This window comes from Corythoichthys intestinalis, chromosome 2 (assembly GCF_030265065.1).
Source record: "Corythoichthys intestinalis isolate RoL2023-P3 chromosome 2, ASM3026506v1, whole genome shotgun sequence".
Taxonomy (NCBI): domain Eukaryota; kingdom Metazoa; phylum Chordata; class Actinopteri; order Syngnathiformes; family Syngnathidae; genus Corythoichthys; species Corythoichthys intestinalis.
This window is the reverse complement of record NC_080396.1, coordinates 59556434-59572482: the sequence shown is the minus strand read 5'-3', so window position 1 is coordinate 59572482 and position 16049 is coordinate 59556434. Positions and strand designations below refer to the sequence as shown.

The following is a 16049-nucleotide window of genomic DNA, read 5'->3' as shown; positions in this document are numbered from 1 at the left end:
TGAAGGTATTAAAACTATGAATGAACACGTGTGGAATTATGTACTTAGCAAAAAAAGGTGAACTAACTTAATATTGTAGTGTCTTCAAAGTAGCCACCCTTTGCTCTGATTACTTTTTTTGCATACTCATACCATTCTCTTGAGGAGTTTCAAGAGGGAGTCGCCTAAATTGTTTTTGACTTCACAGTCATGCATTTTCAGGGTTAATTAGTTCAATTGATTGCTTTATCAATGGCGTTAGGACCTTCATTTGAGTTGCTTTGAATGAGGTGTGTCCAAGCTTTTGGCCTGTACTGTATATGACAGTATATTAGTCACTGTTAATATCAAAACAGCTACTCACCCTTTAATGCGATGGTTGAATTACTTTAAGAAAAAAAGGTGATACTTGAAAGTCTTTAAACTGTCATATAAAAGTAATGTATTAAAACTGAAAAATATTCACCATCAACTGTGTAATAATTGCTTAACATGGGAGACAAAAAGTGACCCAGGATAACAAAGCAGAAAATTTATTAACCATCAGCACAATGACACATTTTTGTTCGTCTTGTCCCTTTCCAACCAATAGCATTTAAAAAGAAAAAAGGTAAATACATCAACATAGAAATAAGTTATTTACAGGCACCCCAATCATGCTTTTCCCTTTAATGGCCACATAATAAATAACATTTTTTTGTTTGTTTTTTTTAAAAATCATTTTTAAATAATCATTTCATAAAACACAGAAGGTCAGAGACACAATACGATTCACTGCATTACTTAGAAAAAGTAAGGAAATTAACATATTGACAATATTAACAGGGTATTCCACATAGTGATCCTTTTGTTGTTGAGGCCAGCAAAAGAGCTGCTAGGTATTTTCTTTTATGGCTTTAGGTCACTACCACATGAGAGGTGGCAAAGTGCCCACAATAACCAACCCTGCCGGGGGTGTGGGGGCAGAACAGAAAGACGCAAGGACCAATTTAGCCTCAGACGCTGCTGACATCGGCCGCCTCCACTGCCTGACGCATAAACAAACGTGACTTTTATGGCCGCTTCACTCGTTTTAAAGTGTATAATTCTGGAACTCATTTTAGAAATCACAGTTTGCGGATAGTGAATCGAGTCTCGAGTCCAGCAATAAACTAAAGGTGGCGAATGATAGCTTTAAAAAGGCCACTGACCTCCATGGGATTATTATTTTAAGGAACACCATGCGCATGAATAAATTAGCAAACTGTGTCATATTTATTACATACAGGCAAAAACTCACATTTGTTTAGAACTGAGGATTTGATGTTAGTGTTAAATGTGTCCATGTCACATAATGTAGGCCAACCAACACACTGCGCTCCTTAGGAGGTGAGCTTTGAGTAGCTGGGTGGAGAGAAGCGTCGCCGCAGGTACTTGAGGATGTAAAGGGGCAGGCAGCTGACCAGGGTGATGGCCGTCACCTTCCACAGGAATGACGGAGTTGTGATGAAGTACACATCTTACAAAAAGTGAAAAAGGATGATCAGATAATTATTTCTCAGTGGAATTACATTCTATATATCGTAATTTTCGGACTATTAAAGTGCTACAATTGTATGAGCCATAGTCTATTAGTATTGATTTTGATAATTAAACTATTTTTGTTTAGGAGCCTGGCTATCTTCCTTTGCTTATTGTTTGACTGTCTACTTTGGTTTCTAATTGGTAGGTGTGGGCATGGTTTTAGGTAATCAGCCTTTGACACATTTCAGCTGTTATGCCTACTTCAAATTGGGCTGTCAGAAGGAACCAAGTCAGTTGAACACACAGATATTTTTTGTTGACCGTTGTTTCACTGCTGCATGTTATTGTTTAGTTCTCTTTATTTGATTAGAAACCACAAGAAGTATTGTTTGAATTTTGAGTTGAAATAAACACCTTAAACTTTACGTTCAGTTTATCTCGATTGATTCAACGAGTCAAGAAACCCAGAGCCTTCTAAGCCTCTTGGTGGCTATTTGTCAAAAAATAGTCCCCACAACTTTTGTCACTCATTTTGAATCCTGCAGCTTATAGTGCAGTGCAGCTTATTTGTTGATTTATTTGGGTTAATAGGTAACGCTTTCTTTGACAGCGAAGTCATAAGACTGCCATAACACTTTCATAATTATGACACTATCATGGGCATTAAAGTGCGTACGACGGGAGAAAAAAAAATCTTTAATAGGATTATTATGTGAATTAGAAGCATATTTTTGAGACGGTTCAACTATATACAACAATTTAACAAAGCGCAGATGATGAGAAATTAGTCTTTTAATCTGCCGGTTAGCCACGCCTACCATTATAGGGCTCTAGCGTCCCCAACAGGTGGATGACGTCAGCGGAGTCACGATTTCATCTGTTTTAGTATGCAGCCCATTGAGGGGGAATTATTTACAACGAGGAAAATGTGACGAAGAGAGCCGCAAAATGTCATTGTTTCAGTCTCTCTATGCCAATATTTTTACAGGATATTCTCTTTATCCAAGTATTTTTTCCCCCAATAGCTAAATAAATGGCTTGAGAAGGACCAGTCAGCCCGTTGAAGGGGAATTATTCAGAACAAGGAAAACGTGACGAAGAGTGCCGCAAAATGTCATTGTTTCAGTCTCTCTACTCCAATATTTTTACAGGATATTATTTTTAATCCAAGTATTTTTCCCCAATAGCTAAATAAATGGCATGGTCATGACAAATAAGCCTTGCGCTAAATGGAAGCTGAAATAATAAAAATGCATTTATTTAAGACGACATGGCCAAATTACTCCATAATGGTCAAAACTGTTGACTTCACCTTTACTGTCGCATCTCCCGAACGATATTTTATGCCCCCTAAATCGGGCTTATATCATTTCCCTTCCCCAACTTCGGAGAATGTAAACAAACCAAGAGGCGTGACAGCTAGCCGACATGCTAACCCGAACAGAGTGATGTTTTAAAGTCTTCGAAGTGGAAAATCACACATAACTAGCCTGGATTATTTCACATGACGACTGGGTTGTCGATTGTTTTTGCCGATTGGCAAATCGCCCGGCGGAGAGCAATTTACAGCTCCTTCCCCTGCTACTACGGACAGGAGAGCTCGCCGGGGGAGCAGCTGGACAATGACCGCTGAACAAACCGGCCGACGTCGGAGGAGTGTGTAGCTGCCAAAAGGTCGACACGAATATGGCAAAATAATGCTTTACTACACGGCGAAGTCCTAAACAGCGAGAGACTCAGTGGAGGAGGGCGGCTGCAGTTGTTGTGCAGCTAACATGCGCAGCTAATGTGTATGAGGAGAGCTTTTTACATGCCCATCCATGATTAAACGTAAGTAGTCCTTTATTTAAATAGTTTGTAGTGTTTACTTTGCAATCGCTGTATTCGCGGCTTTTTTTAAACTCAAAGTTGCAATTTCTGATCGGTCGGAAAATTTGACAGAACACCCTGGGCACATGAAAAGGGGAATAAACCAAGTATTGTGCTCTCCCGGCGGGGGGATGTGCGATAAGCCGCCGGTCATCGGCCGAGGGGACACGGAGCATGTCAGCCACAAAATGCAGGCCACCTTCATATTAAAATGATCCCAGTATTTGACATAATACAAAACACGATGTTTACTCACTTCCTCGTAAGTCCCATGGTCCCACAGTGGTAGGGGTTGTTTTGGCCAATATCCACTGGTGAATGGGAACCTTTTGAAACCCCAAAAAGGCGCACACGCCTCTCCCTAGTACAGCAAGATTTTTCTGCAGCCGTTTGGCTGGCGTGATGTGAAAAATAAACGTATTAATCCACAAAATCAGCTGAATCCTTAGTTCTTCCCATATAGGGATGGGAAGCGAAATCCGATTCCAATTCGGAACCGGTTCCGAGTGTTTCGAGGCCTCGACATCACAATGAAAAAGCCTTAACGATCCCTTTAACGATTCCTAAAGACGCGTATTGCGTCGTGACGTGTCTTGTTGTCCACACGCATCAAACTAGCATGGCGTCAAGAACCACTCGCTCCAAAGTTTGACTACACTTCACCAGGAAAGAGTGTGAAAATCAAAGGTTTCGACGGGTAAGCACGAGCATTGCAGCCATAAACATAACAATGACAGCACGTAGGTTCAAACGCTCGAAAGTGTGTCTTCAATTCACGAGGAAAAATTACAACAAAGCGACTTGCAATCATTGCAAGGTGGAGATTTGCTGACTTTATTCAACCATCACTTGAAGAGTGAAACTAAGAATAGAAATGAAACAAATCAATTTCGTCCCCAATAACAAACAGGTTTGCATCAACGTAAATCTGCGATGATGAGCTGCTAATAACAGTATGGTTAGCATTCGTTCGCTAGCATTAGCACATCGTTCAAACCACTACACAACTGGATTTAAGTGTCCGATCGCGAGTGGAAACACAACAACAACACAAAAGATGATACATACAGGCGTTGCCTCTGTAGATATTAACATTGACAAAGAACGTTGGCTCGTAGAAGTGTTTCCCTCTCTCACTATCTCGCCCACTCACTTGGATGCGGCATTTCTTCTTTGGGTGTAAGCGCGCTCTTCTTCACGTGAGCGCGTTCTTCTTCAAGTGAGGAAGCGCAAGGGCGCCCCCACTTGAGCGTGTAAGCGCCACAAAAACTAAAAGGCATGCAATTCAATGTAATGGTAAAATAATACACGTTAACCCAGCAGTCCCCAAACTGCGGCCCGCGGCCCAAATACGGCCCGCCTCCACATTTGGTCCGGCCATTTTGAATTTTTTTTTTTTCTCAATCGTGTTATTTATTTTCTGGCCTTTTCCTTGAAGAATTCAGAGAGGGTTATTTGGTTATTACCTATTTAATTAATAGTGTTTTTATTATTAATTATTATTATTATTATAAAGAATCCAGAAAGGGTTATTTGATTGTGGCTTTCTGAAAAACAATAATTTTCTACATTTATGCACTTCTGCAATCGTCAAACTTTTTCTGTTACAAACTGACCCCGGCCCCTCATCAGAGAAGGGAAAAGTTATGTGGCCCTCACAGGAAAAAGTTTGGGGACCCCTGCTTTAACACATATTGCTAAAGGCAGAACAAAAACCTATCTGCCAATATATACACCAATATTTTTTATTTCTATTAGATAAATGTTTCAGTAAAATGTTACACATTCTTGTGTATTTGCCACTTATTGCCACAGTTAACATTGAGGCTTTGGGCCTCTTTTGATCTCGTTGTGAGTTTGTAAGGTTGTGACTTCTGATTAAACAAACTCGATGCCAATCAAAACGTTTGTTCTTCTTTTCCCCCAAATTAGAATCGATAAGAGAATCGATAAAGAATCGAATCGTTAAGCAATATCGATAATGGAATCGGAATCGTAAAAATCCTATCAATTCCCATCCCTATTCCCATACAACAGTATGGCTGTATAGTGAAGAGGACTCCCTCCTCGTCAAAGCGCCCTCTTTCTCAACTCGAGACTGTTTCTGGAAGTCACTCATTTTCATGGCGCGGATTCAAAAAACTAAATAAATATAGTGAAGGCTTCCACACACATCCATGCAGTCCATTTCATTCAGGAACATAAAATACCGCGTGTATTATGAAATAAACATGCTTTTTCGTGTCAAAGGCACTTTAATGAATGCTTATGACTAGAGCTGGGAATCTTTCGGCACCTAACGATTCGATTACGATTACGATTCAGAGACTCCGATTCGATTATAAAACGATTATTGATGCACCCCCCTCCTTTTTTTCCCCTCTTTTTTTAAAAAATGTTTTGTACATTAGTTCCAAAATTGTTCAAAAATACTCTCAGGCTAAACCACACTACTATTTCAGTATCAAGTTAACATATAGCAGTAAACAAATATACAAAAATAACATTAAATAAAAAACTCCAGTCCCCATTCTGTATCAGCAGCTTTAAACTACATTCAATTAATTTAATGTTGTGAATCAACCATTAAATTTGTAAAAATTGCTCCCGTTATTCGATAATTTCCCTTTTGTCTACTTTCGACATGTGAAAGTTTTAATACTATTTTAAAGATAGATTCAAGTCAATGTTTTACCGATTTAGGAGTATTTTAGATAAAAAGTTAATTAGGTTTGCTTGGAAGGTTCGCTACAACAGCCTTGCAGGGAAGTGTACTGCTTTAAGATGGCGGCCGTTTATAACGTCTGCATCTAGCTTTTGTAGATGTGCTGCTAACACTACCAAATCTATATTGCATCTAGTCCTATATAAATGATATCCACCGTAACATTATATGGATGTACAGCTTTTCGGCAGCAGTCAGGTATGTTGTTGTGTTTTTTTATCTCGTTGCATGAGTTGAGCTAGAGCCGTGAGTTGAACATTGGCATTACCCGAGGGGCCGGGTAATGGGAAGCATGATTTTTCGCTACTCTCGCTCCGTTCCGTCCCGAAGACGGCACAGCGCGCTGAGTGTTGTGTACTTCCGCTTTACTTCGCATATTTCAATAATCGGAATTTGGATGTTTGTGAATCGTTCTCAAATCTTCCACGGCCGAATCGCGAATAATCTAAGAATCGGAAATTTTGCACACCTCTACTTATGACAGATGTCATTAAGTGTCCTGCGGCAAATTATGTCACTAACTCCATTTATAACCAGCGTGGATATTTTACATACATTCAACTGTGAGATAATTTGCCTGATGACACAAAATTACATCAGTCATAACTCATAAGCATTCATTAATGCTCAAAGCAGTGTCATTTAATTATGATGGTCTTATGACAGTCTTATGGCACTACTGCCAAACAAAGTGTTACCAAATACTATAACTAGCAATTAATGAAATAACTGGAACAATAACTGAAGAAATATTTCGCACAGAAAATACATTTTGTTATTTACATCAGTTGCACTGCAATGCATGCTAGGAGGCATGTTGGAAGACAACAGTGTTGACAGCAGGTGGCAGCAGAGGTTGACTGTCTCCCCCAAGGGAGCAGCGATGGCAAAATGAAGCTTCTTAAGCAATGCTTCATGGTGGTTCCTTTTGTCTTATGACAGTCTATGACGCTGCTGTCAAATAAAGTATCTTTTGGTGTAAATATCCCATAATACAATGAGGACGGCCGCGGCTTATCTATGAACAAATGTTGTTTTCGTGTCAAATTTGGTGGGTGGCGGCTTATAGTCACCTTGTAGTCCGAAAATTACGGTAGTTTGAGTGCAACATGTAACATACACAGAGGAGGGCAAGGTGGGCTAGTTCGCTCGCTCACTGACTTTTCCACTGGCTGAACTTTAAAGGAACCACCAAGGTACAATATGCCAAATCATGCTTTAACATAATTTGAAACTGGACTCCTCATCATTTTCATTGCTTTATCACTTTTTTTAGTTATGCACAGGGTTGGTTGATGCTACTCCCCCTTGGAATAAATTTGTATTTCCATGATTTTTATGTGTGTAGAATCAGATCCGCGCCACCTCTCCATTATATTTGCACAATCCATCAATTCAAAAAAGAAGAAAAATCCAACCTCCTCGAAGCATAACAAGTTGAAACAACACGTACACAAGAGGAGGCTAACCCTTAAAATCTATTCCTGTGTGCCTCAATGAGGAAAACTGTCCCAAAAAGGGTTCACCTTACCACATGGTAGTCATGACTTACAGTGGTCGAGATCGCAGGCTTAAAATGGAACTCCATAGGCCACATAAAACCCAAAAGAAAAACTGGTAACATTTTGGGTGTTACTGGTCAACACAACTCACTGTGCCAACTCATCAGGAACCAACTATTGTGGTCAGTTATTTGAAACTCCTTGTAACATTATTGTACAGTGAGCCCACCTTTTTCCTAAAGACTCAATCATAAAGGTCATAGCATCTGCATAGGTTGAATCGTGACATTTAAACTACTTATTGGGTGAAATTGTGGTCATATTTCCTTCTCCCCAAAACTACTATTAAGTCTGAGTTATACTTCCGCGTCAGACCTACGCCGTCAAGGAAGAATCGAGTTACGACCCTACGCCGTAGCCTGACGCGCACCTCTCGATTTTTGTATCCTTCGCGTCGCGTAGACACGTATGACGTAGCGAAAACGGACTGTGATTGGTCCGCTCAGACTGTTGTTTCCGGTTTACCGCGAAAACACCGCCATTGTACAATAGAATCAAACATTGTTTTCTACACGCAAAAATGGACCAAGCCGACGGGAGTATGATCGAAGAGCAAGTCTCGTCAAGAAATTATTATTGTGATTGCCAAATGGCAAGGTCGGCGATCGAAAAAATAAATAAATGGAAGAACCACCGAGACGTGGGTGGTCGGAATCGAGTGGCCACACGAAGCGGTGACCCAGTCGGCCAAAAACTGCCAACTTTTTATCACTTTATGTCATATTTTTGGTTGGTGCACTTCATCATTTACTGTGTACATATGTTTGCTGTGAGTCTGTGACTTATTTACGTGTCACACTTCAAGTATATAAAGAATAAAGCACAGATTTGGTGTCAAGAGTTGTTTTGATCTTTAATTTTCAATAACAGACAGTTCACACACACGATACATCATCACTGATTGAGAGTGCCTCGGTGCTTTTTATGATAACCTTAAAATCAAGCCTCCCAACGCAGTTTGGGAAGTTCCCTAGACGCCAGAAATCTGCTATGGCTTCCCACTGGCTGGTTGTAGGACACGGCAAACAAATCGGGCTGGAGGGCTTTGCAGACCTTGAACGCAGTGCTCGACGCCAGTTTGAAGCTAGCCGCCACAGCTAGCTCTGTCCACCTGAGTCTAAAACTCTGTGCGGCATCAAAAGTCGGCCAGACCGCCTCGAAACCGTCTTCTGCGTCGCCTGCCCCTCAACATTTGTATGTTCAATATTTATTCAGTATTGATGAGCAGAATATTTACTTTCAAGAGTTCCATATTGCATTGTTTATTTTTCTCCAACTAGCGGAAGTAAACAAGCATGCCCCAAAACCGTACAAACATAACGCCACATCCCTCTAGTGGCTTGGCGGTGAATTACAGAGCAACACGTTCCCTCACCGCAGAACTATCGAATGTCGAATGACGCCGTAGTCGCTACGCCGTCACCGCAACGCGGGAGTATAACTCAGGCTTTAGGCCAACAATAATTACTGTAATTTTTGGACCACAAGACGCACCCACGAAAATTCACAAGAAGCGTATATGTTCATATATAGGATGCACTGGACTAAACGCCACAGGTGTTCATTTTGTGTTATAGGATATTTACACCAAAAAAATTGCATATCATTAGTCTATAAAAAAATTTATAAATAACCAACAATTGACGCAGCAGGATTCAACGTAAGCGAAAAAAATTAGTAGCTTTTATTCTGGAAATTAGAGTAATTTTTAGGGATGTCCCGAGCCGATCACGTGATCGGAAATCGGGCCCATCATGCCATTTTTCAGAGGATCAGAATCGGGTAAAAAGGATCGGGTTTTTAATTTAAAAAATATATTTCTGTTTTTCTGCTCCATGCTCATACAGCCTCTTACTCTACCTTCTGCTGCTTTTCTTGGTCAGCAGGCAACTGGAGTTTGCTACTTAAAGTTAACGATGATTGACAGGTTTGTAATTTTGATCTGGCGAGTGAAGGCTCTGTAGCTCTACGATCAAAGGCACAAATGTGTTATCGTTTAGTCAATCTTCGTTGTTTAGAGGCTGTTCTCGGCAGCGTGAGTGAATTTCAGTGGACTCACTCATGTGAATTATATGAATGTTATAGAGTGATTAAAAGTATGGCGTCAAAGGTGATGTAATGAAAATGTGGGTGTGCCTACATTTTGTGAAAAACAGAAAACAAAAAAGTTAGGCGCACAAGTAATGCAAAAGTAAGTGTAGAGCCTTAGCAAAATATATCGCAATGTTAATTTTTTCTAAAATCATTCAGGCCTTAATTGATATTCACATTGGCATTCACAACTGTGTCTTGGCACTCAGTGCTACATGCTACATGGAGTTTTTGGATCAAAACAAGGTAAGTACGTGATGATATCTCGTTAAAGTCATGGCGTCTGTAATTCTGCTCTCGCGTGCTCTCGCCTCCAGATAGGTTTTTGCTGTTTAAAAAACTTTTTTTTTTTTTTTTTTTTTAAATTGCCCTCCTGTTCAAAAATTTTCTTCCCCCAGAAAATTGAGATTTATAAGCTTTCCAATGATGTATCACACATGCATATCGGACAATTTTGAAATTTGGCCAAATTGAGGGTTTCAGAGCAGAACTTCAAGTCACCTGAGTGTTTTCCGCCAGATACTGTGTATATATATATATATATATATATATATATATATTACTCTTTAAGGGCTAAAAAGTAACAAAATAATCCAGACATACAATAACATTGCCAAAAGATACAAAAATATATACATTGTATACTCCGCAACACTCCTGGAAAAAGCGGAAGAGGAATTACTGTTAAAAAGTGCAGTACTGTAACATGTTTGGAACCTTTGCTCAAAAAGAAAAAACTTTTTCCAGTATCGAATTGGGACTCGGTAACTGCAGATTCTCAAAATCAGGTGAGTCGGACTCAGGTGCAAAAATATGCGATCGGGATATCCCTTATAATTTTGTACGATATTTGCATCAACTAACAAATCCCAACTAATCAATTTACTGGTGAAGCTGAAGTTCAAAATTGAATTGTAACTAACTATCTATGTGTCACTTGTTTTCTTGTGTAGCTTGCATTTTCTAAATTGATACAGAAAAAAAGCCATCAAAACTCAAACCAGGCTTAAAAGGTTAAAGCAGGCTGAAAATTCTACTTTAATATATGTCATGAAATACACTTTAGCACACTGAGTCTCACCAATGAAGTCGTGCAGGAAGACGAGCGATGCCACGTAACAGGCCAAGCTGAGGAGCTCTGCGACCATCATGAGCCAGTGCCACGTCTGAATGGTCAGCGCCACCATGAGCAGCTCAGTGAGAATGAGCGATGTGAAGGAGATGGCTACGATGTGGACAAACTCGGACTCGAAGAGCAGCAGCGCCCCGTACATGATGATGCTGCCTGTGGGGTCCAGCACATGTTCAGTGTTACCCACGTTGACAATACACTGGGTTCTCAAGTCACGACATTCTGACATATGTTTTGGGGTTACGAATGGCACATAAACTAGTTTCCGCAGTGGCCAAAGATTACATCGACTGCTGAACAAGAACGTACACTCACATACGGCCGTAAGGCCTTCCTTGCTTTCCTTTGACTGTATATCAGTGTTTTATTACAAAAAGCTACTGTAACTAGGACTTGGTATCGCGCCTTGACGCGTTATATGATATGATCCAGTACGGCAAAGACATGTTACAATAAACATTTTTTTGTTTTCAGATGAATGAAAAACAGAAAACAATGTTCAATTAATTTTGTCATAGACTTCATAAATGTATTGACGGGTAACTTCTGTCAGCCACTGCACAACGCCTTTAAGTAGCGGGCCGTCCACAGTCCGCTTGAGTTATTCGCAGTCGGTCGCAATTAGTCAACACATTCAGCGATCCAACGCCGGCTTTAGGTTGAAAAAGTACAAAAGCTGTACTGCATACAAACAGGAAGGATCGTCTCAGGAGTGATTTGTTCGAGGATTCAAGGCAATTATTATATTTTTTGTACCATGCATGCATTTTGAAAAAAAAATTATGGGAGAAATTAACCGCTACGGACTAGCATCATTCTTTGACATAGTTACGTAAAATTAATGCTAACTGTAGTTTTTTTCGCTTTTAACCAAGAATAGAGACGATTTTACATCCATATCCATAAAGAATTCAGGGATTTAAGCATTTATTCACAAGAATTTTCACCGGAAAAGCTCTGGTTACATATGGCGGCCACCACATTGACTGACAGACTAGCATCGTACTTCGACATATTGACGGAAAATAAATGCTAACTGCACTTTTTTTTTTTTTTGCTTTTAAACCAAGAAACGAGACAATTTTACGTCCATATCCATAAAGAATTTAGGGATTTAAGCATTTATTCAAGAGAATTTTCACCGGAAAAGCTCAGTTTACACATGGTGGCCACCATATTGACTGATAGACTAGCATCGTACTTCAACATATTTGCGTAAAATAAATTCTAACGGCATGTTTTTTTAACATTTTTTTTTTTATGCTTTTAACCCAAAATTGTGACTGTTTTACATCCATATCTAAAAAGGATTCAGGGATTTAAGGATTTATTCACAAGAATTTTCAATGAAAAAAACTCTGTCAGTGATTCCACTCGATCAGCTTTGACGGCCACACCAACAATGCAGGCACCCTATTATTCGGCCCCATGCCCCGTGTCCTGTCAATATCATTATGATTTTTTTTATTTTTTTTTTATTACACGCTACTGCAAACAATTTTAAGCACTCATAGTTAGCTAGCTATAGCTATATAGCTAGGCCTATGTAGTTTCGGTTTATGAACTCTTTGAAAATAAGTTTTGAAAAATTGTGACATTCTGATGATTGTAGTTGCGTCTGGCACATCCGATTTAATGAGGTGTCTAATACCCATTGTCTATGGTTGCGTCAGATGGCGTGTGAGAAAAATTTACAAAGAAAATAAATGAATAATAAGTATTTCACTAAAAGATATTTACACAATACAGTGGTACCTTGAGCTTCAGTACACGACTAAATTCATTTTGCAAATTTTTTTCCGAAGCTTTTTTCACTCATATTACGAAAAAATTTCATCATACGAAAGATAATACATATAGTTATTTACATGTAGAATGCGATTCATTATATGAATAAAATCATGATACGAAACCCACTCCGGAACAAATTAATTTCGCATCTTGAGGTACATCCAGGTATATTGGAAAGTCATATTGCGATATGTATCACTTCATTTTGCAATATACGGATACAGTACAGTGGTAACTCGACATAGGATCGCTTCGACACAGGATCTTTTCAACACACGACGTAAAATTTGACTTGCCGTGTGTTTCTACAACCGACGACATGCTCGAAATACGACGATTTATGACAGCGCCGCAGTTTCTTTGACGGACACAAGGCGGATTTTCTTGTGAGAAAAACTCAACATGGGTTCCAAGAAGGTTAGTACAGGTGGTGAAAAAAAGGAAAAGGGGGCGCTTGCCATTGAAATGAAGATGGAAAACATGAGCATAGTGTGCGCGTCTGTGAAATGGCTCGACATTATGGCCGTAGCATGTGTACCATTTCGACTGTGTAATTTCTCTAGCTTCCGCCAGTCTTTATAAGTTAAGGTGTCAATTATAACTGTGGTAACATGGCCAAAGAAATCGCCAGCTTCGTCAGGTTTTTAATCATTTATTTCAGAACCTGTGCAACACAACTTGCCTTCGGTCCGGCGCAGTTGACGCCAAGCCGCCAACAACAAAACATTAAATGAAAAAGTAAAATGTCTAACGCAGTCTATCTCACTGTCATGTCAGCCACGCAGTGTGTTCAGATGCACGCAAAACATGTCCGCCACATTAGAACCCAATTCGTTACATTATTCGAGGAATTATTATTAGTATTATTATTATAATGTATTATTATTCAGATGTTTTTTAAAATAATTTATTTATTTTGCTATGTGTAATTGCCATTTGTAATGGTACCAGCAGTATCTAATAAGGATGAGTGTACGTTTTCAGGCTGTGGATTGAATAAATGGAATTAAAATGTATTCTTATGGGAAAATTCTGCTCGACATACTGTAGACCATTTCGACTTACAAACAAGGTCCTGTATTGAATTAACTTCATATGTAGAGGTACCATTGTATATCGCTATTGACCACCTCAAGTTGTAACTATGATATTGCGACTAGTATTACTACTATTGTTACTGATAGACTATGCAACAATCATTCCCATTGGAACATACAGTAACTGTTGTACAGCGGTGGAAAGAGTCCAACATTCTTAGGATGGGACTCATCATAATTTTAGCAAAAGGGAAATCTAGTTTGTACAAAACTTAATAAAATGACTTAGAGTTCTTACCTTGATAAATACTTATTAAAACCCATATTAGAAAAGTCTTAAAGGACAGAGGTCTACCCTGTGGGCAGAAAACATGACAAAATATTCACATTTAGGATACTGTACTATTAGAAATCTGCGATTTGTGTGACCATTTGTTAAATACCTTCAACAGATCTTTGTACAACTCAGGATATAACATAGCGACTTCAGATTTGACGTCTTTGTCCAATACCAAAGAGAAGACAGGGAACATGGTGTAGATAGAGGAGTAGCTGAAACATATGGAACATGATCGTGATGTTTCCTTTCAAGTGTGTGGAGAGGTGCATTGGTATATGGCGGAAAACACAGACAAGACTGAAAAAGCAGTTTCTGGTCTTGCACTCCTCTTTAAAAGAAACTGCTTTATTTTAGGCCAAAACAACTGTTGTGTTTGATAGAACAATATGTCTATATGCTGCCATAGCAGATTCATGGCGCATTAAGCCACCGAGCTATTTTTAATTTGCCCGTTTTATCCTGGAAACCCCTGTTTACAGACGTCGCGCAACCGTTTTTGTTTTAACCCAGCCATGAAAACAAGGTAAGTAATTATATTTATTATTCAAAATGTCATTTTTCGCTAAATTGATTTTTTTTTGTTACTGTCGCATTTTCCCCCGATATGTTAGATGATAAATAATCGGTCCAAACAAAGAAAAATTGGAGAAAAAAAAAACGTTGATCCTTGATGTCTGCGATTTCTGCATCGCAACCCTTGTTATATTACCATGTTTAACCGATAAAATCCCCCAAAAATCCAGCTGTGGCCATTCACAGCTGTGTCTTGACACTCAGTGATACAGTGGGGAAAACAAGTATTTGACACACTGCCGATTTTGCTGGTTTTCCCACTTGCAAAGAATGTAGAGGTCTGTAATTTGTATCATAAGTTCTCTTCAACTGTGAGGGACAGAATCGAATACAAAAAAACCCCAGAAAATCACGTTGTATGATTTTTAAATAATAAATTTGCATTTAATTGCATGAAATAAGTATTTCATACATCACAAAAATCGAACTTAACATTTGGTACAGAAACCTGTCTTTGCTATTACAGATACCAAACGTTTCCTGTAGTCCTTGACAAGGTTTGCACATACTGCAGCAGGGATTTTGGCCCACTCCTCCATGCAGATCTTCTCCAGAGCCTTTTGGGGCTGCTGCCGGGCAACACGGACTTTCAGCTCCCTCCATAGATTTTCTATCGGGTTCAGATCTGGTGACTGGCTAGGCCACTCCAGGACCTTAAGATGCTTCTTACGAAGCCACTCTTTAGTTGCCTTGGCTGTGTGCTTTGGGTCGTTGTCATGCTGTAAGACCCAGCCACGACCCATCTTCAGGGCTCTCACTGAAGGAAGGAGGTTGTCAGCCAAGATCTGGCGATACATAGCCCCATCCATCCTCCCCTCAATATGGTGCAGTCGTCCTGTACCCTTGGCAGAGAAGCAGCCCCAAAAAATGATGTTTCCTCCTCCATGTTTCACGGTTGGGATGGTGTTCTTGGGGTTGTACTCATCCTTCTTTTTCCTCCAAACACGACGAGCCGAGTTTAGACCAAAAAGTTCAATTTTGGGCTCATCCAACCACATGACCTTCTCCCATTGCTTCTCTGGATCATCCAGATGGTCAGTGGCAAACTTCAGAAGTGTCTGGACATGCACTGGCTTCAGCAGCGGGACCTTGCGTGTGCTGTAGGATTTGAATCCATGACGGCGTAATGTGTTTCCGATGGTTTTCTCCGAGACTGTGATTCCAGCTCTCTTCAGGTCATTGACCAGGTCCTGCCGTGTAGTTCTGGGCTGATGCCTCACCTTCCTCATGATCAGTGATGCCCCACGAGGTGAGATCTTGCATGGAGCCCCAGAACGAGGCAGATTGACCGTCAACTTGAACTTCTTCCATTTTCTAATAATCGCTCCAACAGTTGTTACCTTCTCACCAAGCTGCTTGCTAATTTTCCTGTAGACCATCCCAGCCTTGTGCAGGTCTATTATTTTATCCTTGATGTCCTTACACAGCTTTTTGGTCTTGGCCATTG

General features: G+C 39.8%; 1 protein-coding gene across 1 annotated transcript in view; it reads right to left on the bottom strand.

The window, feature by feature from the left end:
- Nucleotides 1-490: 490 nt before the first annotated feature.
- LOC130910389 (probable phospholipid-transporting ATPase IIA) overlaps nt 491-16049 on the bottom strand; it is a 66273-nt gene continuing 50714 nt past the window's right edge. Inside the window, exons 25-28 of the mRNA XM_057827631.1 lie at nt 14133-14241; nt 13988-14045; nt 10811-11014; nt 491-1477 (exon numbers count right to left, since the gene is read on the bottom strand). Of these exons, the coding sequence (XP_057683614.1) occupies nt 1341-1477; nt 10811-11014; nt 13988-14045; nt 14133-14241 (508 nt within the window). The 3' untranslated portion in view covers nt 491-1340. The remainder of the gene's footprint in view (nt 1478-10810; nt 11015-13987; nt 14046-14132; nt 14242-16049) is intronic.